We start from the raw sequence: 23,135 nt of genomic DNA, 5'->3' as shown, positions 1-23,135 counted from the left end.
CGGCTTTTCCCGCGTCTCGCCTCCAGGTGTCACGGCAGCCGCGGGAGCTGTGGCCGTGGCCGGGCAGAAGCTCCGCCGCCCGGTGCGGTCTGCTCGCCCGGAGCGCCCGCCGGTTCCCGGTGGCGGGGCCAGGGGGCTGCTTAACCGGGTATCTCCTCCGGGTTCCTCCCTCAGTGCGTGGCTGTGTGTTTGCATTGAGACACACGTACCCCCCCGCCCCAGCCGGGAGAGGGGAGCGGGATCTGGTGATTAAGCACAGCCCATGTCTTTCGTGAGTACGTGTTGCTGATTTATTTCCACTATTTAAGTGTTTTGTAAGCCTGGGGGACGCGGCCGTAATACAGTGTTGTAAAACTAATTAATTATGCTCCAAATCGTGATTAAAGTCCTACGAAGAAGTCGTGGGGGGAGGGCTACCAAGCAGCCTGAGTGAAAGCAGCTTGATTTGTCAAACTGACTTAATCCTCTGGTTACTGTGTTTTTTTAAAGAGTGCTTTCACTTGATAGAAGCACTTTTAAAGAAGCGCTTGCATCCTTTAAAGAACAGCTTGCATCCTGACTAGGTAACTTTGGAATTTTGGGCTTGTACAAAAATACTTTTTAAAAAAGTATTTATTTTAGATTGATTAGGGATACATGTATAAAAATTGCTAATGTAATTCTCTTGTGCAGTTGCTCTAATTACCTTAATTTTAATGAAGTGTGTTTGTGACAATGAAAGACTTAAGTCATTTTCACTAATAGGCTTAAAGCAATATGTTGAAGGCAGAGTAAAAATAATGGGTGTTTAAGATTGTATTGAGAGAATAATCTGAGAGATCAAATGTATGGGTGAGCTAGTTGAGATAGGTTACTACTGAATGCTTACTATCATTATTAAATACTAATTAAACATCAGTAATTTGAAATACTAATTAAACATCAGTAATTTGAATGTTCAATGTTACTGTTTAATCTTCCATCTGAATAAAAAGCAGGAAGCATAGTAAGAGACTAGTTTCTGGATATATCTTGAGATCTTTAAAGGCCTTAAACCAACAAGGGTTCATCCAAAGAAAACGAGAGCAGGGAAAAGAGCTTGTGAGGCAAAATGAGTAGTGCAAGTGTGAAAATCAGGGCATCTAAGGTATGAAATCCTCTTCTGTTAAGAAGAACAGGAAAAACAGTCTTAGAAATCATGGATGTTGCAAAAATGCTGGACTAGTCAGTGCAGCCTTGGTTTGGTTTTACTGGAAAAGTTGTAGTCGGATACTTGCTAAAACTGAATAAAATGATATGATGGGAATGCAACCAGAATAATAATTTAAAATATAAAGAGCAAGGCTAGCTGTGCTTTGATCTCCTGAAAGATTCTGAGGAGGTGGTTTGGGAGGAGAATTTGTCAGTAAGTAGAAGACAAAACCAATGTGCAAACAGAAACTGGACTAGTTTGGTTTGTTAAGAACGGTCTGGATCTAAGTTGTTGGGTTTTGTTGGGTTTTTTTTTAACAGTAGTCAATGAAGTCAGTGAGGAGGGAATATAAATGGTTTGTCTTGAGTTTTACAGGTTTCTGTCATTGTCTGGGTTGATGTTAAACAAGCTACTGAAATGTGGTCTAAAAATAATTTTTGTGAGATTTTGTACAGCTGGTTGAAAAATTGCATTTGAAGCTGACTTGTAAATAATTCTTTTTGAGACGGAGATGTCATGACATGTCCTCCTGATGAGTTCTGTTTTGAATGTATGTTCATTGTTTTCAGTAATGGTGAAAACAAAATAGATACGTTGCCAGGTTGGAAGGATTGCAAGCACTGTACAGCTCAGGGTCAGAATTCAAAATGATCTTGAGAAGAATGATAGCAGATTGGAAATCAGTGTATTTAAGCTCAGTTAACAACAACTGAGGGAGGAAGAGAACACAGGGAGGAAAAATCAAAGGCATAATTAGTGGAAAGGGCATTACTGAACAGCAAACAATATCCCAAAAAAGCAGTTGAGCACTGTAGTGTGTAGTAAATTAAATATTAATTGATAATATGATGTCCTTTCGACTAGACAAATGTTATTTTGGCAAGTTAACTGGTGTGACTGAATATAAAGATGAGGAAAGTGATTACTCTGCTCTGTTGAATAAGGGCTTTGGCTAAAATGGTATGGCTATTTTTTTAACCACAATAGGTAGATCTCTAGACTCTGCAAAAATTCTAGGTTTATAAAACTTGGTTTGTGAGGGAAAGTTGAAAGGCATAGGCACATTAGAAAAGAAGAAACTAAGCAAATTTGATGAGTGCCCTCACATCTATAAAAGAGTTGCTATGTAAAGGTTAGTGATTAACTAGTCTTCGAGTTCTCTGTAGAGCAAGAGAAGAAATTATGCTTGTTTTTAGAAGGTAATACTTGGGTTGGATGTTAAAGCAAAACGTTTGGATTTTAGGTTGATGAAACACTGAAGCTGGCTGCCCACAAAGGTTGTGAAATCTCTTTTATTGAAGCAAATTGCTGGACAGACATCTGTTGAGGACAGTCTGGTCTCTCAAAGGTCCTTACAGGTGTGCATTTAAAAAGTTCTGTGCATTCTAACATGGTGGAATTAGAAATTTTAATTTGAGAAAACTGCTTTGGAATCTGCAAAAGTTTCCTTGAGCCTGGATTTTTATGGAGCTTTAGCAGGAAAGGACTCTGATGGATCCTTATCTATCTCCTCTTCAGTGTAATGCGGAAGAGTGTGTGTGTGCTTAGTGAAGGGTTTCCTTTCAGGTATGCACCTTTTAAAAGTGTCTTCCACCGGTATACTGAGAATGACTTGTCTGTTCTGATTGTGAAAGGTAAACTGTTGAACTGTTTAAATCCATTCCACCCTCTTTATAAACCGTATGTTTGTTAAAACATCTTTATGGGCTGCTACTCACAGGGATGTTCTCTGGAAGAGAGCAAACTTCTCTAAGGAAGATGCCAAGGGACAAAGAGTTCAAGGAGGGGGGAGAAAAGCTTAGCTGCTTGTCTTGATCAAAGGATGTGCATACCATATAGTGGAAAGTGGCAAAATGAAAGTTTGACATTGATCATGTCATCAAGGCATTAATATATTAACATTGTTAATATGGAAACAGCAGCCTATTAATGATCTTTCAGAATAGCTGAATGGGAAAATTGGAGATGTGTCCAGCCAATGCTCCTATAGATGCAGTCTGTCTTTCCATTTTTCAGCACATGTCAAGGAGAAGGGCTTCTAGACAGATTACCTGTTTTTACACAGCCTCGGGGGGTGGGGGGAAAGACAAAACAGTTCTTATTCCATTATCTTCTTGGGCTAAGAATTTTTTTTTATTTTATTTGGTGACTTAAATTACTTTTAATGGTAAGTATTTGTCTCTTGTCCAAAATGAGGTACTTGTACTTTTGCTAGTAATATGTCCAAAAGTATTACTTGAGTGAGCTCTGTATTATTTTTCCTTAGTACTTCCATCAGCCTTCTGCTTTTAAAATTCTTAAGAGTATTTGGAAGCTTCAGCAAAGCTATCCAGAACGTATTGTTACTAAGCTGGTTAAACAGAAGCTCTGTCATGAAAAACTGATTTGGTTAGTTCAACTCATTAGTTCAAACATTAAAGATTTTCAGTCTTTGACATTACCAGTGCACAGTTAGTGGCTCACTTATTTGCCAGCAGTGGTTTGGAGTTGAAATCTGGATCTTGAGTACCTTTGCCTGTTAGATAGGAGGAAACAAGCTCAGTGTTAAGACAGTAGGAAACTTGCATGGTGGTTCTTGCAGTATGTTTCAGACCCCCAAAATGTGTGCCTCAAACTTTTGTGAACCAGTGCAATACGAATCTTGGCAGTGTTAAGTTATTTAGAACTTCCCTGTGTGTGCTGAAGCTTGTAAGAAATCTCAACATCATTGTCTTAAGGGATTATGCATACTTTAAAATTTTAGTAATTTTTCTAAAAAAAGTGTAATCAACTTTCTGAGATAATCTGACTGTACAATGTAATTTCTGTCATTTACCTTATTTTGGTGGGTTTTGATGGGATGTTTGCATGCTCCTTATGTCTTAAGGTTGGGTTTGTCATTAATCTGACAATAGCTATTTCTAGGAATGAAGATGTGACTATCAGATTTGGAGTTTTTAATTTTCTCTTGATGTCAAAATAATGAAGGAGTGTGAAGACTTGCTGGTGATAATATTCAAAAGATGTTTTGTATCAAATGAGTAATTTGGTTTTACTTTGAAGTTGAATTTTCTATGTATGTTTTTAGAGGTAGGAAGAACAGCATTATTGGTTTCTGTATAAATCTGAGAATTAAAATGAATGCAACTCAACCTTTCTTAGTTGCTTCATTGTCACAAAAGTAACAGAATAGCGCAGAGTTTGGACTAGTAGGTGATTTGAGCTTTAAAATTCATGAGTCCAGGAAAATAGTCTCCCCAGTGCTTAATAAACATAATTTGAATTTTGGTGTAGGATGGGTGTTGGACTAGATGATTTTTGAAGGTCCCTTCCACCAATCCAAACCATCCTGTAATTCTGTGAAAAATGTTTGTTTTTCAGCTAGCTGTGAACTAAGTGTTTTGTAATTTTTTCCAAGACTGTTTTAAATTCTTAGAAGACTAGAATACTTGTGACATTGAGTTTTATTGTTGCTATCAATAAATTTAAAGTTGTATTAAGTAGCAACTAGAGTAAGTTATTTTCTGTTCTAGTCTATATTCTCAGATACACAGGTTTGTGGTGTAGCCAATTCAATATAGCACAACTACATTTTAAAAAACCTATTGTAAATACTTGATAAAAGTTTAAAACAGACAATGTAACACTTAAATACAGTGACTAGTGAAGATTTATGTGCTAGTGTCTTGTTATAGGAATGGCTAAATGGATTGCCTGTTTAATTTTTTTAATAGGTCGATTTTTTTTTTTTTGAACAAAACTTTGCTGCATGGGCAAGGACTTTAAAACACCTTGTTGCACGAGTTTCTTCTTAGTTGAATGGCATTGGGATTAGTATAACTGTGAATTATATGAATATATATGTGGTATCTGTAGGATTAGCTGTGTAGTGTTCACCTCACTTTCTGAGAGGATGTGTTTGAGCAAGGCTTTCTGTTTGTGGTCTTTTGTGACACTTGCTGTTGTCAATACTTAGATTTTACTACACATGTAATTATTTCTTCAGATTTTTTATGGTAGTCAGGAGTGCAGTAGTCTTGTATATGAGAAAGTAGCAAATAACCCCTGGAAGTCTGTCTCAAGTCTGTTTGCCAAATGAAAAAAAAAAAAAAATTAGCCAAGGGCCAATAGAAAGTGATTGGTGCGGACAGCGATGTACACTACAGAATTCAGATTTCCTGTGTCTGACAAAGTTTTTGGCTGCAGAGTTATCCTTACGTAGAAAATCTTGTCTCTGCCTTATATCACTTCTGTAGCGGGTAAGGTCTGTATCCTGTGGATATCAGTCTAGTTCAGTACCTCATTCACTATCTAGGCGCGTGACTGGAAGACTTCTGAGGTTAGCAGAGTGTAATACGATGTCATGCATGTAAGCAAAGGATTAGAAGTCAACTCTTAATTCCCTGACTCTTGAGTGCTTTACGTTTAATTTAAGCTTTAGTGTAGTTCCTTGCATGGAACTTCTGTTTGTTTGGAATCTTTTTTTTTTTTTAAAGGTCTTTTAAGCTACTTTCTAGGAAGTGTGAGGTGCTCCATACTATATGAAACCCAACATGATTATGTTGTAGTATATATGGCAGTAGTCTAGGTGTTGAGACTGAATGTGATTACTTGAGCAGTGCAAGTCACATATTAATGATTCCAGATGAAGTTGTGAAGTTAAGGAAACGAATCATGGATAAATGTGGCAATAACCAATCCCTACCAAATTAGAGACTAAGCGATTTGTTTAAACTCTCATTTCCTATTTTTAAAGAGAAGTTATCTCCAGGAGGACAGGCTTGCTCTAGCTTCTGAATAGGCTTCTGAATGTGCGGATTAAGAAAACTCCTAAGTGTATGTGGGGGGGCGAAATGAAGTTATATTGCTAGCCTTTAAATCAACAGGGTCTATTTTAATTTTTTAAAAAACAAAGAAAACCGTAAAAAACCAAATCCCGAAACCCTGACTAACTCTATATGTATGAATTAGAATGATACAAGCAAAATATCTTATAAATGTTCCAAGTGTGTATTGAATTTTTAAAGACACAAAATTTAATGTATGTGGAACCTCCTATTTAAAGTTGTATTTTATTTTTTACTTTATATATATATATTATTATATATAAATAAAAGGTTCTACAGACATGCAGAAGTGTATACTTATATGAATATATGTGTGTATGTATAAACCACATATTCTGTAGACTATTATGTAAGTGTGAGGCCAAAGAATTAAAGTGTCTGTATGAACAAACACAACCCTTTAATTTTCCCATCAAGCTAAAAATGTATCAACTAACTCACTTGTTTTCTTTTACTAGAAATGACTACCCCAAACAAGACACCACCTGGTGCTGATCCAAAGCAGTTAGAGAGGACTGGTACTGTTAGAGAAATAGGCTCACAAGCAGTTTGGTCTCTTTCATCCTGTAAGCCAGGTAAAATCACAATAAGTGATGTAAAAAGCTGAATGTACATTTTTCTTCTTGGAATATATAGTGGTTTATGTTTTGGCAAGAAGACATACATACAGACTGTAGCAGTAAAACTGCTGTAGTGTAAGCTGTATGGGTAGCCACTACAAATAATTTTGGCCTAGTCTATATTTGATGCAATATGAAAGCTATAACTATATCAGAAATCCTACAATGAGGAAATATCTCATATTAACAAAACGGGCCTTTTACTGATTTTATACTGAATTGGTTTTTTTACTTGCACAGTGAACAAACTAAACCATGTGAGCAGAAGCACACCCAGCACTGTGTAATTGTTTCTATGCTTTGGCATTTTGCCTGGGTATCTTTGATTTTTAACTTAGAAAACTCATGCAGCTGGGAAACCTGAATGTTCTGTCCAAACTTTGTGTGGACTCAGCCATTGTAGTGTAGCTCCCTAAAATAGTGCAAGTAAAATGACATTATTGTAAATGGTCCTGAGGTGCAGTTAATGATAGCTTATAGCTGCTCAAAATATGTGAAAATCTGTATTCTTTTCATTTGAGGTGGCTGAGTTGCTATTTCAGAAATATCTGTTGGGAATTGATCTGGTATTTTGCTGCAGCCTAGAGTCAATGATCCCTTTATGTCACAATATTGTGCTCAGGCTGAATGTCTTTGGTCCGATATCCTGGTATCTTACTTGGAGAAAAATATCATGGTTTAGTTGCTTCAGAGTGAAGATAATTTTTTATTGCAGATTAAACTTCAACTGCTGAATTAAAACAGCAGCTAGTGTGGGCAATCAATAAAAGGATGTGATTAGTAAAAGGGCAGATAATGAGGGAATGGAAAAATAAAGATTTGGAGTTGTTCCGTTGAATGTGACAGCATTAACTTTCAGGAATACTGTTTTTGGCATCTATTGCTTGTTCTAGCTACTAACTTGCAATGTAAAAGTATTTCAGGAGACTAGTTGAAAAGAAAATGTTATATTTGGCTAAAATTTTATAATAAATGAATGGTCTCTGCTAATGATTTTCCTTTAGTTCAGCAGTTAAGATTATAGACTAGGTGGAAAAGTCTAACCATTAAGTATTGTTCTTGCAAATAGTATGAATTACTACTTAACCATTTGGAATTCTAGGACATGTTGAATGGTTTCAAACACCACAGGCTTCAATAGGAGATAAGAATGTAAAGACACTCAAGTGTCTTTGATTGACAGGTTCCCGTGATTCAGTTTTGTGTCACAAAAGCATAGGCACAATTTGGATATCTAGAAATGTTGCCGTATATGTTATAACTTAGGACATGTACTTTAGTTTGTAACAGCTGAAGAAAAGTTACATCTGTGATATCTACATCATGGAAATGGGATTTTCAAAACTATCACATTTTCTTTTTCTTAGGATTTGGAGTGGATCAGTTACGAGATGATAATCTAGAAACTTACTGGCAGTCAGATGGATCACAGCCTCATTTGGTGAACATCCAATTTAGGTATTAAAAATTACTCTATATGGGTTAGGGTGTTTTGTATAACTTTATTGATTACTGTTCACCAAGATAGGAATTTTGGAAGTGCAAGGACTCCTGGGTTAATCCTCTTACCCAACTGGTAAGAAGCCAGTTAGCATTTATAAAAATGACATTTTCAAATGTTATGGTTACTAAATGCCTAAATAAGCAACAAGAAGGAATGTTTAATAGTATGTAATTTGTAACAGTTTAACATTTACCTACCTAAGGTGACATTTTTGTCCTGACTTTCTGTCTTTGAATGTAATTTGAGGGGTAGATAGCTGTTTTTAAAGTAGTCCTGTATGGCTTAACAACTGATTATTTTGAGAAACCTTTTCCTATTAAATTCTGTGTAGAATGCTTTCAGTCCTTTTTTGTTAATGAAACTCTTAAGATAAGGTTAGATGTTTGTCACCTTTTCTTATTTGCTTTCTGGAGAACTCTTTGGTATAGTAATAGAGCCCATATTTCATAAGCTAAACATATGCTTTATTGCATACAAGTGCTTATTTGGTATCTTGGCCTTCATTGTATTTCTTGGTATACTGGCATTTCGGAAGGCAGACAAAGGAGAACAGTGAAAAATCAACTCTGTGCATAACTTAATGTGGAAAAACACCTTGTCGCTTTGACAGCAGGGTTCTTACAAATCAGTAGACACACTTGTATTAAGTTTTAGAACATTTAAATCCTTAGCTACTACAAACAAGCAACAAACTCATGCTGAATATTTTTCTATACAATGCATACATACTTTTGTTGCTTCTTGCAGAAGAAAAACAACAGTGAAGACATTATGCATTTATGCAGACTACAAATCTGATGAAAGTTACACTCCGAGCAAAATCTCTGTCAGAGTAGGAAATAACTTTCATAATCTCCAGGAAATCCGGGTAGGTCAATGATGCTTTGCTTTTCATCTTAAAACAGTCCTCTCTCATTAGGACATCTAATGTAGTAAAATTGGTTTTGGAGGTAAAATATGGCAATGTGCTTGCTTGGAGGGGGAAAATGGCTGCATTTATTTTGATGTTTGCTTTTAGCTTTTATCTTGTAAATTTACTAGGCTGGTTTCTGTTTTTATCGGGCTCCAGTACCATCATGGTTAAAACCAGACTAAATGTATAGACTCTGTAATGGAATAAAGAGTGGGGTTTTCCAGAACAGGCTGAATTAGAATTGGTTAAACTTTGATCTCACTTAAAATATCTGCAAACACTATGCATTGCATACATCAAAAGGGAGACTTGGCTTTTAAATATTTGCATTTTTAGACTTAACTTGAAATCATGCTTTTTTTTTTTTAATGAATGGGTTACTCAGCTATTGAGTCTCACTAGGAATCAGAATTTAAAACTACAGGTTTTGGTTATGGCTGTGTATGGTGCATAAATATCTTTGGAGTCTGGATTTCATTTTTCGAGGCTGCATGTACTCTTATTAACTAGTAGCAACTGATTCAAAGCTCATTTTGAGACCCTGGCAAAAAGAAATTGGGACACAAGGCCTGATGATCAGTTATGAAGAAGTTTCTTTGTATTCTACTGGTTAGATAATCTTCATGTAAGTGAGAATCTGTTTCATATTTGCTAACAGCTGACTCCAGCCAGTACTGGTGGTGAAAGCAAGCGGAATTGCAACACTAACTTTTCCAAAATCATATACAAAGCAAGCAAGATACCAATTTAAATTGGAAGTCTAATGTAAATTGTAATCAGTTGTGTTCATAAATAGTGTTTTACTTTTGAGTATAGTTTCTAATATTTTGCAATGCTTTTTTTATACTGGAGAGTCACTGAGATGTAGAAATTTTGGAAGGGATGCAATATTTCTGTTTTTAACAGTACGATGCAAAATCCAATTTCCATTTCTGTAGATATGACATTTGATGCTTAAGACTTCAAATGGGACATAGATTTGTAGTGTTTTGTTAATGTTTTTATTTACAAAAGTGTAATAGTCAAAGCCAGTGTCTTTTCAAGGTGACACTTCTGGACAGAAAAAGTTTCTTTGGAACAACTGAGATCAGATTTGAGTTGCTTTAACTGCTTGGTTTTGCTAGCCTTTTGGTAAATAGTAAAAGCAGGTTTAAAATATGATCTTTGTAGATGTCCACCTTGTAAACTAATCAGGTTACTCAGGAGCAGGTATCTGTTAATTTTGAGTTATGGTAGCCTCATGTTTCAGATTCCTCTTCTCTAGAGCTCAGCAGCAAACTGGCTGATATATTGGGAAGGTTTAACTTACCTCCCTTATATGGCAGGTATTACAGTAACAGGAGGACTGGAATGATGAGAAAAGGGAGGTGCTAAATGGTGGCTTAGATTTTTACTTCTGTGGTTTTTATTGTTTTCACTTTGTTTTTCAGCATTTGAATTCCTAGCAAGTGCAACTTATTAGAAGGTTGTAGATGCAGTGGGAGTAGAAAGTATAGTAAATGCGTATACTTTTATTATGTTGGCACAATGTATCTATCTATATCTTTTCAATGGTTCATGATGTTCCCTCAAGTTTTGACCTATACTTGTATCCTAAATCTTAAATGGAAGGGTCTTGACTCTGTTCTTTCAAAAGAATATTTAATTTAAAAAAAAAAACCGAATCACCACATTACTTTGACTTTCATCAGCTGCAAAGTCTGTCTTTTAATCTTCTGAATTGCATCGTTGCAATTTGGGAGTTGCGCATTGTGTAACAGTAACAGCAGCTGATCTTTTTCCTTGTTAGGCTATGGGTCTGTTTTCCGAATGTCCACTAGATGTCATTGTTGTCCTTAATTATCAGTTTGATTTTGTGCTTGTGGTCTAATCTTCCAATACCTAAATGATTATCCTTTTATTATAATGTTTAGTACAGCATTATACATATAACTGCAACAACTTGAGTTTCTTCTACAGTGGCAAACTTCCACTTTTAAGGGCATATGTGTTATTATTATACATTTTATTTTTTCTATAGATCTTTGAGCATATTAGTCTTCTACAGTTTCTCAGGCAATATTTCTTCAGCTTTTTCTTGCTAAACACAGGATTCTATATATAATGTATTTAGTTAAAAAAGGCACTTCTAAATGAAACAAGTTACTAGTATCTTTTATAGTATATTAATATGATTGTAATATGTTGCATGAGAGCAGTAATTCTTATGCATACCACAAGCTCATATGCTTTTTTACTTCAAAACTGACAGGACAATATGGTCAAGCTGCTTACTAATGAGATACAATACTTTGATGCTGTTAAATACTGGTGACTAACTTTTGTTGCCACTGTAATGTTAAATATTGCTATCAATTTTCATATTTCCTAAACCACTTGATATTCAGAATGTGTTTCTTAAATTTTCCTTCAGTCCTGCAATTTTCTCTTTTCTTCAGTTTCTCCGACACATAGGCGGGTTATTAAAGCAGTGTGAACTGTTATGAGCTCTTTAGAGAAATCTGCTTAATTATACAATGATTCCATTGGCTTCAGAACTGATTAACCGGGTGGAAAATCCAGCTCAATCATTTTATATTTTTTCCATGGATTCTTGCCCAGCTCTTAGTGTTTGATGGAAGTCCTATGATGTCTCCATGTGTTTTCTTCCTAGTGGTCTAATTTTCAAAACAATGCAATGTGCTGTTAGGCTACGTTTTATCACTAATATAAGATTAGCTTTAGTTTATGGTCTAATATGTAGGCATGGCCTTTTTGGAACCTAAGATGAAATTATTTTCTGAATAAAAGTTGTGGGGGTTTTTTGTTTTTTTTTTTTTTCCATCTGAGAAACAAGTCATTTGTACCCCATCCTGTGGGTGAGAACAGACATCATAATCTGGCAGTATTATTCCTTTGCTCAGCTGGAGGAACTACAGTTAAGATGTGTGCAGTAAGCCTTCTCCTCTGACTTAAGTGCCTTTTTATCACAGCTGTCAAACTTGGAGAGCAAATATTTTCTCATTTCCAGTCTCAGAGTTCTCCCACATAATAGTCCAAACAGTCTGGATGGACAAGATAGCCTACAGAGGCATTTTTGGAACAGCATCCAGACTCTTCAGTATGTGATTTAAGTTATTACTCTTTCTCATGATACAAAAGTAATCCATTGTAAAGAATGTGAGTGAAATGTTGGCTGCAAGAGATCTCTGGTCTCTTCAAATAACGCTCACCTGCTTGTTGCCTTTGTACCTCTCCAAGACATTTAGATTATCAGCAGTTCATCTTGCCATAAAAAGTATAAGTGTTGTGATGCTAAGTGCAGGCAGAATTTCAGCTTATATTCACCTAGTAGTTTCAATGGCTTCTGCTGTCAACCTATAATGTAGGGACTTTACACAGCAAAGCAAGACACCTGTAAACTCTTGTATTAGCCAGTTCTACATCTTTGGATATAAAAGACACTCTGGGAGGGTGTGGGTCAGACTTCCTGAAAATAATTACTCACTTCTTGCATTAGTTCACATCTGAGAATCCACTGGCGTTTAATCCCAAAATTAAAGTTGCTTTAAGAGGCAGAACCCCTTCTGAAAGAGACAAAGTCTTCTATTCTGCTGTGCCCTGTAGAGGACTCAACAACAGAATGTGGTGTACATGTCTTGGCTGTAACTGGTAAGATGCGACTAGATAGGTATAATTTCCTTCCTATTCCAGTAAGAGTTAGTTCTTCCAGCATAGTTTTTGGACTTCCCCATGATTTTTGATTTGGAGTATGTCATGTTTTTCATTTAGTTTTTTGTGTAGTTCAGAGAAACTGGCAAGCTTTGTGATAGGACCAAACCATTGCTAGTGCATGGTATTGCTATGTGTGCTTTGCTTTTCAAGTTGCTTAAGGGTAGTAATAATCCACATGGCAGGTAAGATGTATTAATGTTCAGGCCTAAAAGGAAAGATCAGAAGTACCCCATTGGAGGGGGGGATAGGAAGCCTCTGGCTGTGAATGTGCTCTCTTTATGCAGTAGGGAAAATCTGCAAACAGATAGCATCATGGCTTTGTGTAACCTAGAGAAGCAAGATGTTTGCTCTCAGCTTCTTTTGGAAGCCATTCAGTCTGAAGCAATGCTACTAGAACAGGGTAACTCCCCTGGTTAACAGCATTTATAGGTATGCAATGCTCTGTCACTGCGCAGGGATGGATACCTAGGAAAAAGACACTTTGTCACTGGAGGTCCTATGTAGCAGACTGCATCAAAGAATGATACGAAGTATTAAACATTGCTTTGGAAGAGGCCTGCTTTACACTTTCCTCCTGGAACAGTTGCTGTACACTTTCCTCCTGGAACAAAAGCCTACTTAACCTTTTCAACAAGACTCAGTTCTGAAGATGATTTTGAAGACTGAGGTGAAAGCCCTGTTATCTTAATATGTCTTTGCTGGCAACAGTGGGATTCCTTTGTTTTGGCTTTTTGTTGTCTTCTGTTGAATTGATGTCTATTTTGTTTTCAGTTTGTTTTCTAGCCCTTTTGGTCTTGCTTGGTGTTTTGTAACCAGGTGCTCCAGAGCTGTCATGAGCAGAGCATTCTCCCTGGTGGTGTGCTGTTGTGACCAAGCACCACGGACAGGGCCACTGCTTCACTGTTTTAAGAGATTCGGCACAAGAGCAGGGAAATCTCAACCACAGGAGTGCCCAAACTGGGGAGCTTTTCCAAGAGGTAGTTAAGGAAGTCTGACCTTATTGTCATCTCTTTACTCCTACATTGTCCTGTGATTGTAGTGAAGAGGCTGGACTCTTCTGGACATTTTCTGAAATTCAACAGCTAGCAATCTCGACCTGCTTTCTGTATGTGGAGTAAACTTAGATACTGAGGCACAAGAAGAGGCTAACTTGTCATAGGACTGTTGCCAGCTAATGAATCAAGAAAGTGTACTGCTTCTGAGTCTCTGATCAAACATCTCTTAAGGTGCATTTTAAACTGCTTTTGTCTGAAGATGGAGTACTGAGTTGTTACTGCTTTATTTAGATTTCTGACTAGGCTTCAAGTATCATTCCTCTGTGTTCTTTCTTCCATATAAGAAAAGATGCATTTCTGACCCCTAATTATTCCTTGGGTTCAGAATGTCAATTAAAAATATTTAGTCTGCTATCTGCAAACTACACTTGATGCTAAGAAAAGACTGAGTAAGCTTTAGTTTTATAGAATTTTAAACTGTAGTCTTTCTTGTCTGTCTCTAGGATGTGCTGCAGATGAGGTCATCACTTCAGTTCTTTTTGATTGTTATCTTGCTGTTATGCTAGTTGGGGAGGGATTTAGTTCATCAGGATGCAGACAGTACCTGTTCCTTACTTATAAAATTTACCGGTACTGGAAATCTGCAAAGCAAGGGAGTAGAGTGATCCACTGGTATTGGTTAGTTATTAAGCCTTGTGATTGATGTCAAGGGTAGGAGTCAAGTTTGGGAAGTAGTTTTATTTCCATTTGGTGTGGTTGGTACTCTGTATTTCCACCTTCCAGCAGAGAGGGCATTTTGTGAGTCACCAATTAGGATGTTCACATGAACCCCTCTTTACTAAAGAAAGGCTAATTTAGTAACACAACATCACTGTTCCCTCCAATGTCATCATCACTGTAGATTATATGACCTGCTTATCATTCCTATGCTTATGTAAATCAACTAATATACGCTTCGAACTGTGGAAATTATGAACAGGATTGCAGTTTTCCTGCTTTTTACAGCCTGGAATGGTAATACATTGGAATGGAGCTTACTATGTAGTCGTGAGAAATGCAGTTATTGAAATAGCCTTTTGTGCATATGAGGTATGTGTGTACAAATAGCGAGATCCAAGTTAGATCTAGAAAAATTCTAAAGAATGGCAGATTATTTTGGTCCACACATCATAAAATTGTTAAGCGTTTTTATCTTACCTTGCTCTGAAATGGTATTTTAAGAGAAATAAACATCTCTTCTGATGGATCTTAAAGAAAAAAGAGGAAAACTAAACATTGTTTTTATGCCGTGGCATGTGTTGCATATAGAAAGATAGTTTTTCTTGTTTTGTATCACAGCATTCAAAAACAAATCTGTGAAGGAACCTTTTCTTGCCACAGAGGGACTCAATTAGGCAAGGGTACATTAAAGAGGCCCTGTATTTTTAATACTGTCAGTCTGACTTTACCTTCTGAAGCAGAGGAAAAGCCATGTGAAAGAAAGTGGCAACAGCTCTATGGAAGGCAGGAACTTGATGAAGTACAGAGCTTTCCTCAAGGGAACTCGAGTATACAGAGGCTAGGAACTGACAGAAGCACAAAATTTTGCATATATGTGAAAGCCTTGCCTAGAATTATAACCTTTTTCATGATTATTTGATCCAAGTTCTACCATGGAAAAGGAATTGGAAAATGTGTATGATTTTTCATGTAAAAGTGAAAGAGCTTCTCTCTCCACTGCCAATAAGAAAAGGCAAGATAACTTACTAATCAATTTGACACTAATCGTTTATGCTGTGTAATACCTGTTTTGTAGGGAGTGCTTGGTTACATGGTTTCATCTCTTTTCTGTGCATGAAGTTCTAGTAGGAGGATTTGAAGAGATTTCTTAAAAAGCTTGTTTGTTATATATTTTACTTCTGTAAAAATCTTTCTGGTATGGATGGCTTAAAACTTCAGATAAAAAAACCCAGTACGTTATCAATGCAGGGAAACTGTCCTCCAATATGATGGGGGATTTCTGATAGGCTTTAAGGCAAGCCTGCACTAGTGCATTTTAATTGCAATACGATAAACAAATCCAGTCCTTTCTCTGGCAGACAGGAACAGGTTGCAGATAGTGCTCTGTGTGCGAGAGGGACAGAGCCAAATACTTGAATGTTTTATATTAGTATTTTTTTAAAAAGTAGGGATAGAGTTGTGGCCTTATAGCAAGTATGGAATAGTATAGGAAACCAACTGCAAATTTAAATGAGCATATTCTCCAACATTTTTTTGTACGAAGTATGATAATACTGTTGTAGAATGGTAATAGTATTAGTCATCTTGTAGGAAGGTTAAGTGATCTGTTTGTAGTCTATGCAGATTACCTATGCTATTGAACCAATATCCTAAGTGAAAGTCCACAGCAGGTTGTGTCCAGTTTATACCTGACCAACTGAAACTTGTAATTATGATGTTCATTGGTACCAGACTGTGAATACTTGACACTTGTTCAAATGAATTAATTCTGTCTGGAATTGCCTGATTTGCACTAGTATAATTTACACCTACCTGAAAAAAACCCCCACAACCATATACACTTATGTATAAAGTTCCTTCTTCAGTTAAGCCAAAATAAAGCACTCCCAGTCCTTAAAAACTTATTGTTCCCATTTGTTCATCAATTTGTTATACTGACTCGACTTTTCTTGGTAACATTTTTCAGAAAAGCTGTTTCTTTTCAGTGGTGCTTTAATGTTGATTAAATAGCTAATAGAGATTTAATATACTGTGTATACTTCTATGTTGTTCACCAAGTTTATTGCTTTATGGAATCTGTATTTCCTTATTGATTATCTCTGTGATTGTCTCCTGTACTACAGACTTCCCAGATGGTTTCAGTAGGCTTTTCAATTTCTGATAGTATCTGTATAATACCCAAAGTGGTAGAATACAGCCATGAAAGACTGCTGGTTTTCCATGGTAGTTTCTTGAAGGATTTGTTCAGGGAAGACTTGAATCATGAAGAGCAGTATACTAATAGACTAGCCCCTTTACCATTCCTAATAAGTAAAAATGAAGAATCTCTTCTTCGCAAGAAGATTTTGTATGAAGGGTGAAGGGAGTACACATATGTGTTAATAAAAGTTCTGTGAGACTAGGGTCTGTCACTTTTTACCTCTTGGCATATTTTGTCAGCGGCATGGCCATGCTGTTGACATACAAGATTCTAGCTAGAGCTATGGAATAGTCTTTTTTTATTTTTTTAACTCTACTAACTTCTGCAGCTGATTTCCACCCACCCCTGTGCTTCTGGCTTTTGTGAAAGCATTTTATATAGCCTTTAACCCTTAGTGCTACATATAGCATCTCTTTTGTTTCTTTTAAACTATGGCTTTTTTCTTTTTAATGCCTGGATACAGAAGAGATGCTGATCTGACTCTCTTTGATAGCATTACCAAATTTTTGGAGCTCCTAGAGAGATCAATCAAATGTCTGTGTTCTTTAGCTCCTAGGAAGTGGTCCAAATATGTATGTTTAGGTACAATAGATCATATATTTAAAACAGTAGCCCCTCCTGCCCTTTGCTCCCTGAAATTCAAGTTGTAATCAAACTTATGTGCTATCAGGCTGAGGGAAGAAAAGCATGTTTTTCTTTTACATGTCCAAAATGTAGTGAAAATCCCTGTGGACAGTCGTGTTTACAAGGGTAACTGTCTGCATTCAATTGTGGGTTATGAAAGTGCTAGCTTGAATAAGTACACTGAGCTATCAGACAGAACAACCAATAGTTCGTTGGACTAATTGACCTTGTCAGTAGAATAGAAACACTTGCAAATAAAATTACCATTGCCAGCAAAGTTGCAACTGAAAACCCCTGAAGAAACTGTGTATATCCTCTAACTATCTTGGAATGCAATGATTCAAGCAGCAGATATGTGTGGTAGGGGGGTAAGAGGGGGGAATCATTAACTAAGAAAGTTTCATATACCAGCATTTTTCAGTGATCTTTTTTTTGTAGCATGAGGTTTTATGCATTCCTAAAATCATTAAGTAGTTCACTTTCCCTATTCAGAGTTATGTTTTCTCACAATTGTTATTACTTTTACCATATCTCAGGTCCCCTTGTATTACTTGTTTTGCTGGTGTGCTTTTATTATAACGTACTCTTTTCAGAAAAGGCAAAGATGTTTGGCTAGTAACCACAGCATGTTGTAATGAGGGTGGAGTATGTTTGTCATTCTACAGCCCTGGTTGACTTACATGAATGCCAGTGTCTATAACTACACATACTGTGGCAGTTTATCTTTTTGAGTATAATCAAATTGCATAACAATGGAAAAGAATCACAGTAAATAACATAATATCTGGTCTTCCAATCAAAAGCATGACGGACCATTTTTCACTTTACCAGTGGTGAGTCATGTATCATCTTATTAAAAAAAGGAAAGTATTTCACTCCAGAAATAAGTCTTCACAAATGAATTAGTCATATATCAGACATTTCCTTTTAAAAAGTTGGATAATGTCACACAGGTGGAAGTAGTATTAAAAAAAAAAAAGCAACAGTGAAAGACATAACAGGCTTCACTGTGTACTATAAAAACATGAATTTATTTTGGTTAGAAAACAAAACAGGAAAAATGGCATTTGGGAAAGAAAAGTCTGAAAAACAGTCTAGTTAACTGCTAAATAAACTTCAGAGATGAAGGTTTAAAAAAAGCACCAGGATTTGTAAAAGGGGGGTGGGAGGGGAGGATAGTGTATTTCACCTTAAGTAAGGGACAATGTGTAATAAGGGATTTTGTGGTTTTACAGCTCGGTGCATGTGTTTGAAAGCTGTTCTCTCAGCAACGTGGGTGGCAGGTTATGCTACCATATAATGTATTGTAGTTGGCTCTCAACACTTGTCAGGGTTAGCGTTCAACCATTCGGAAAATTTTCCCATTGTTCTATCATGTGAACCAAGGCTAGTGTTGAATTCCCAATAACCTTCAGCAGGAAAAAGAGGTTTAATTAGAAAGTTTGAAATTTGATTACTTCTGTTATTGTCTTAATGTACTTCTCTCTAATTTAGGTGCTTATCTGCAAATGCAATCAACTTTTGCTCAGAAAGATGAAAAACAAACTTAAGACTGTACTGCAGTTGCTTCAATGCTTTTAAAAGAAAACTTGTATACTCAATTCTGTCTTTCTTCAGCATTAACACTCTATTTCCATCTTAAACATGTTTGCTTTAGATGGATCATAGCTTTTGGCAGCTACTGCATTTTTAGCAAATAATACTGTTTCTAGTAAGAGTTGCAAAAAAAAAAAACTTTGTGTGAGGTCCTTGTAAACTGAACCTTGGGAACATTATGTTATTTCTGTATTTTCCCCTCTTTTGTGCTTCTTCTCTATTTGTGTCATGGTTATAAATTACATCGTTTGAACTAGAGAATTAAAAACACTTTATTTTGTGATTCCTGTAATTTAAAAAAGAGAATGTTTGTTTTATGTGTATTTTTTTTTACCTGTTATTTCAGAGGCTGGCACACAGAGAAATAAGCAATTATGGTATTGAAATTCCATTGTGCCAGCACCTCCAGGGTATAATCCAAAAAAAACAGAAAAATCGCCTGCTGGGTTGTATGCAGTATGCTTGTGTGAACATCAGTGTCTGCTGTTCACACATCATTTTTTACTGAAAGTTCCTGTTGGAATAAAGGTTCTGTGTTTGGAGAGTGTACTGGGACATTTGCTGGTCAATGGTGTTTCAAAGTTTGTAGGGATTTCTAATTACAGTTTACCAGTGTAGGCTCACTAGATACTTCTTGCAGATAATCATAAATGCTTCAGAAGTAAGAGAAGCAAGCAGAGATTTGGTTTTGGCAACATAAAAACCATATAAAGAAAGAACTTAATGCTCTTCCCTTCATTTAAGCGTTCTGCTTGAAGACTGAACATGGGAGTGAGGAATAAGGTGGGTGAAGGTGATAGCATGTCAGAAGAGACTCAAATACTTAGTTTCCCTACTTCAATATTTTAATCCCTTCCATTCTTTTCCCCTCCCCTTGCTCCCACTACCTTTTTAATGTAAATGTCTTGTCTAGTTGACCATTTCAAAACAGTACAAGTGCATCCAGCATTACAGCTTATACTGGATTTCAGTGTGCAGGCTTATCTAGAATATCTTCATGGTGCTCAATCAGATCACCTCCCTCAGTTGATCAGAATTCATTTTAACTGTAGTTTACAAAACGTGTAATATTGTTCACTTGCAAACTGTAGTGTGTAGCAACATCTATTTTCTCATTTGTTTTTAATCTCTCTGCACTTGGACATATTGTTGGAGACCCTGGCAGGCAAACTGTTTAATGCAGGGACAGGGACAGATGATTATGGTTTCTAGTCTTTTGCTAGACTTGTAAAAGTTAAGAGAAAAGGAAATCATTCTAAACCAGATTATAAGGTTCAAGCTAGGTAAAGTGTGATAGTTTACCTTGATATTCAAGATAATTATCTATTTATCTGACTGAATAAACACTCCTGAAGTCCTTCTACTAGTATAATTGCCAGTGGCAAATGATGTCAGTGTATGCTTGCCAATACAGAAATTATGCTTTTGGTTTTCCATCTAAAAAAATATTACAGACTGACTTCACTTGTGGGTTTATTTTTGTTCCTGCCCTCCTCAACTGTGGTTAAGATCATGTCATAGGGCCACAGAACTATATACATGTGTCTTTCGTTCAGTGAAATAATTGCGGAAGTGTATGTCTTTGCTTTTTACTGTTATCAGTATGATAGTAGGCTAGTTCTTAGGTGTAGGTTATCTTAACTTCTTTTTCAGATTAAAGCATAATGCTTTTCCACCCAGGTGTGGTCTTCTATGTTAAACAGCAAATTACTTACTTTATATTACTGTTTTTATAACTTCTTGTGAACAAATGTGCTACAATCCATTGCAGAAATTAGGTCAACAGGTTGTTTGGGCACAGAATTAGATTTTTTTGATCATTGACAAGGGGAATGCCTGCACTCTGAATTTCCGTACAGTTTTAATTGCTGTAACAACATCAATGCATGTCTCTTAGTTTTCCTTGCTTGTAAAGATTTGAAGGGAAGCTTCTGTATGTGTGTCCAAGGGGAAATTGCTGAGTGGATTGTCAGTTAGCTTTTTTTCTTGGATGTGTGAAGAGGCTCCTGGTCACATAAGACTTCAAGGTTTGAGTAAAGGAAAGCTGAAAATCTTTGCTTTCTTTGTTTTCCTACTGTATCATTTATTGGCTTCTGGGGAAGTTGGGGGAGGAATGATGAGTATTCTGGGAGGAGTCCAGACACCTGCCTTTACCAGTTATTTAGCAGAGCAAGAAGGTAGGTACCATTGAAGAAACTGTCTGGAACAAGGGACTTCAGAGAAGTGCTTTCTGATATCAGCAGAACTGTATTTGAAAGGGAAATGATGTTTTTTTCTGTGGTGAAGGGCCCTGCATACTACATGGAAATTTTTAAATAGAGGGCTATTTACCTATCTCCTCTTCTTTTTCTCCTCCCACCACATGCTACAACCTTGCTCTTTCCCATCCTTGACATTCCCTAGACCTGAGAAATCCAAAGTTACCTACTCTGTTTTTGAATCCTATATGTAAAAGAACACCATGAGAGTCCGATACTGAATGCCAGTATCTTCCTTGAAAGATTTAAAACCGAGTTCCTTGTTGTCAAAGGTGTTAGTAAGATGTTGCTCATTCACTCCTGCTTTTCTCTTTCTGGAGAGGTTGCTAGCTAGTTGGAAATACCTTGCAGTGGCATTTGAGCTTTTTTTTTTTTTTTTTTTTTCCATAAACTGTGGATCAGGATTGGGAGGATAAAGTCAGTGAATTATAAATAATCAGCTTTGATTTACCCAATTGTCTTCACAGACTTAATTGTGGAAAGTAATCCTTAGAGGGACTACTAGATAATTTCAGATGGTGAGAAGTGCTAAATACATGCAGAAAGGTAAAATCAAAGATTGATTCTGATCCCTCTGGGTGCTACTACTAACACCGTATTAAAGCTCTTCAAAGAGGATAGCCAGCAGTTGACATTTAAGCATAAGAAAAGAAGGGAAAAGGAATGGGAACTTTCTGGGATACCCAAGAACTAAGAAAGTCTTGTGCTGTCATCTCAGCTGGTGCTGGTCAACTGGTGCACCACACCTTATTTTCTGTTTCACTTAACTTGTAGGCAACAGCTGCTGGGAACGTCCCATGCCTGTGTTAACCACTCTTCTTTAACAGTTTAGCAATGGAGTGGTGTGATGGGTTGACCCTGGCTGGACGCCAGGTGCCCACCAAAGCCGTTCTATCACTCCCCCATCCTCAGCTGGACAGGGGAGAGAAAAATATAACAAAAAACTTGCGGGTCGAGATAAGGACAGGAGAGATCATTCACTAATTACCATCACTGGCGAAACAGACTCAGCTTAGGGAAAATTAGCTCAATTTATTAGGAACCAGCCAGAGTAAGGTAAATGAGAAATAAAACGAAATCTCAGAACACCTTCCCTCCACCCCTCCCTTCTTCCCGGGCACAACTTCACTCCCGGATTTCTCCACCAAGCCCCCCCAGCGGCACAAGGGGGACAGGGATGGGGTTTACGGTCATCACATGTTATTTTCTGCCGCTTCACCTCCTCAGGGCGAGGGCTCATCACACTCTTCCCCTGCTCCAGCGTGGGTCCCCCACGGGGTCACAAGTCCTGCCAGAAAACCTGCTCCGTGGGCTCCTCTCTCCACAGATCCGCAGGTCCTGCCAGGAACCTGCTCCAGCGCAGGGTTCCCACGGGGTCACAGCCTCCTTCGGGAACCCACCTGCTCCGGCGTGGGGTCCTCCCCGGGCTGCAGGTGGATATCTGCCCCACCGTGGACCTCCCTGGACTGCAGGGGGACAGCCTGCCTCACCTGGGTCTTCAGCACGGGCTGCAGGGGAATCTTCGCTCCGGCGCCTGGAGCATCTCCTCCCCCTCCTTCTTCACTGACCTTGGTGTCCGCAGGCTTGTTTCTCTTACATGTTCTCACTCCTCTCTCCGGTGGCTATTTTCTCCCCGTCCCAACTTTTTTTTCCTTCTTAAAAATGTTATCACAGAGGCGTTACCACTATCACTGCTTGGCTCGGCCTTGGCCAGCGGCGGGTCTGTCTTAGAGCCGGCTGGTGTGGGCTCGCTCTCTCTCGAACACAGGGGAAGCTTCCAGCAGCTTCTTACAGGAGCCACCCCTGTAACCCCCCCCCTGCTACCAAAACCTTGCCACATAAAACCAATACAAGTGGGGAGAGGAAGTGGCCCCAATGTAGAAGAAATTAGGAGCTAATTGGTCCACCACTTATTATTTTCTGGCCTATGTGTGGTTTCCATGTTGTAAGTATCTCTACTTGCATCAGTACAAATTCAATCAGATTTAACTATT

At 37.4% G+C, this 23,135-nt stretch overlaps 1 protein-coding gene across 1 annotated transcript in view; it reads left to right on the top strand.

Annotated features, from left to right (window-relative positions):
• Window positions 1-23,135, top strand: part of ANAPC10 (anaphase promoting complex subunit 10) — a 40,181-nt gene that overhangs the window by 268 nt on the left and 16,778 nt on the right. Inside the window, exons 2-4 of the mRNA XM_010575977.1 lie at window positions 6,456-6,572; window positions 7,985-8,075; window positions 8,869-8,989. Coding sequence (XP_010574279.1) covers window positions 6,458-6,572; window positions 7,985-8,075; window positions 8,869-8,989 — 327 coding nt within the window. The 5' untranslated portion in view covers window positions 6,456-6,457. The remainder of the gene's footprint in view (window positions 1-6,455; window positions 6,573-7,984; window positions 8,076-8,868; window positions 8,990-23,135) is intronic.

This window comes from Haliaeetus leucocephalus, unplaced genomic scaffold (genome assembly GCF_000737465.1).
Source record: "Haliaeetus leucocephalus isolate CR32 unplaced genomic scaffold, Haliaeetus_leucocephalus-4.0 Scaffold21, whole genome shotgun sequence".
Classification (NCBI taxonomy): Eukaryota; Metazoa; Chordata; class Aves; order Accipitriformes; family Accipitridae; genus Haliaeetus; species Haliaeetus leucocephalus.
Note: the sequence above shows the minus strand (reverse complement) of the source record. Positions and strands in the feature narration are given on the sequence as shown.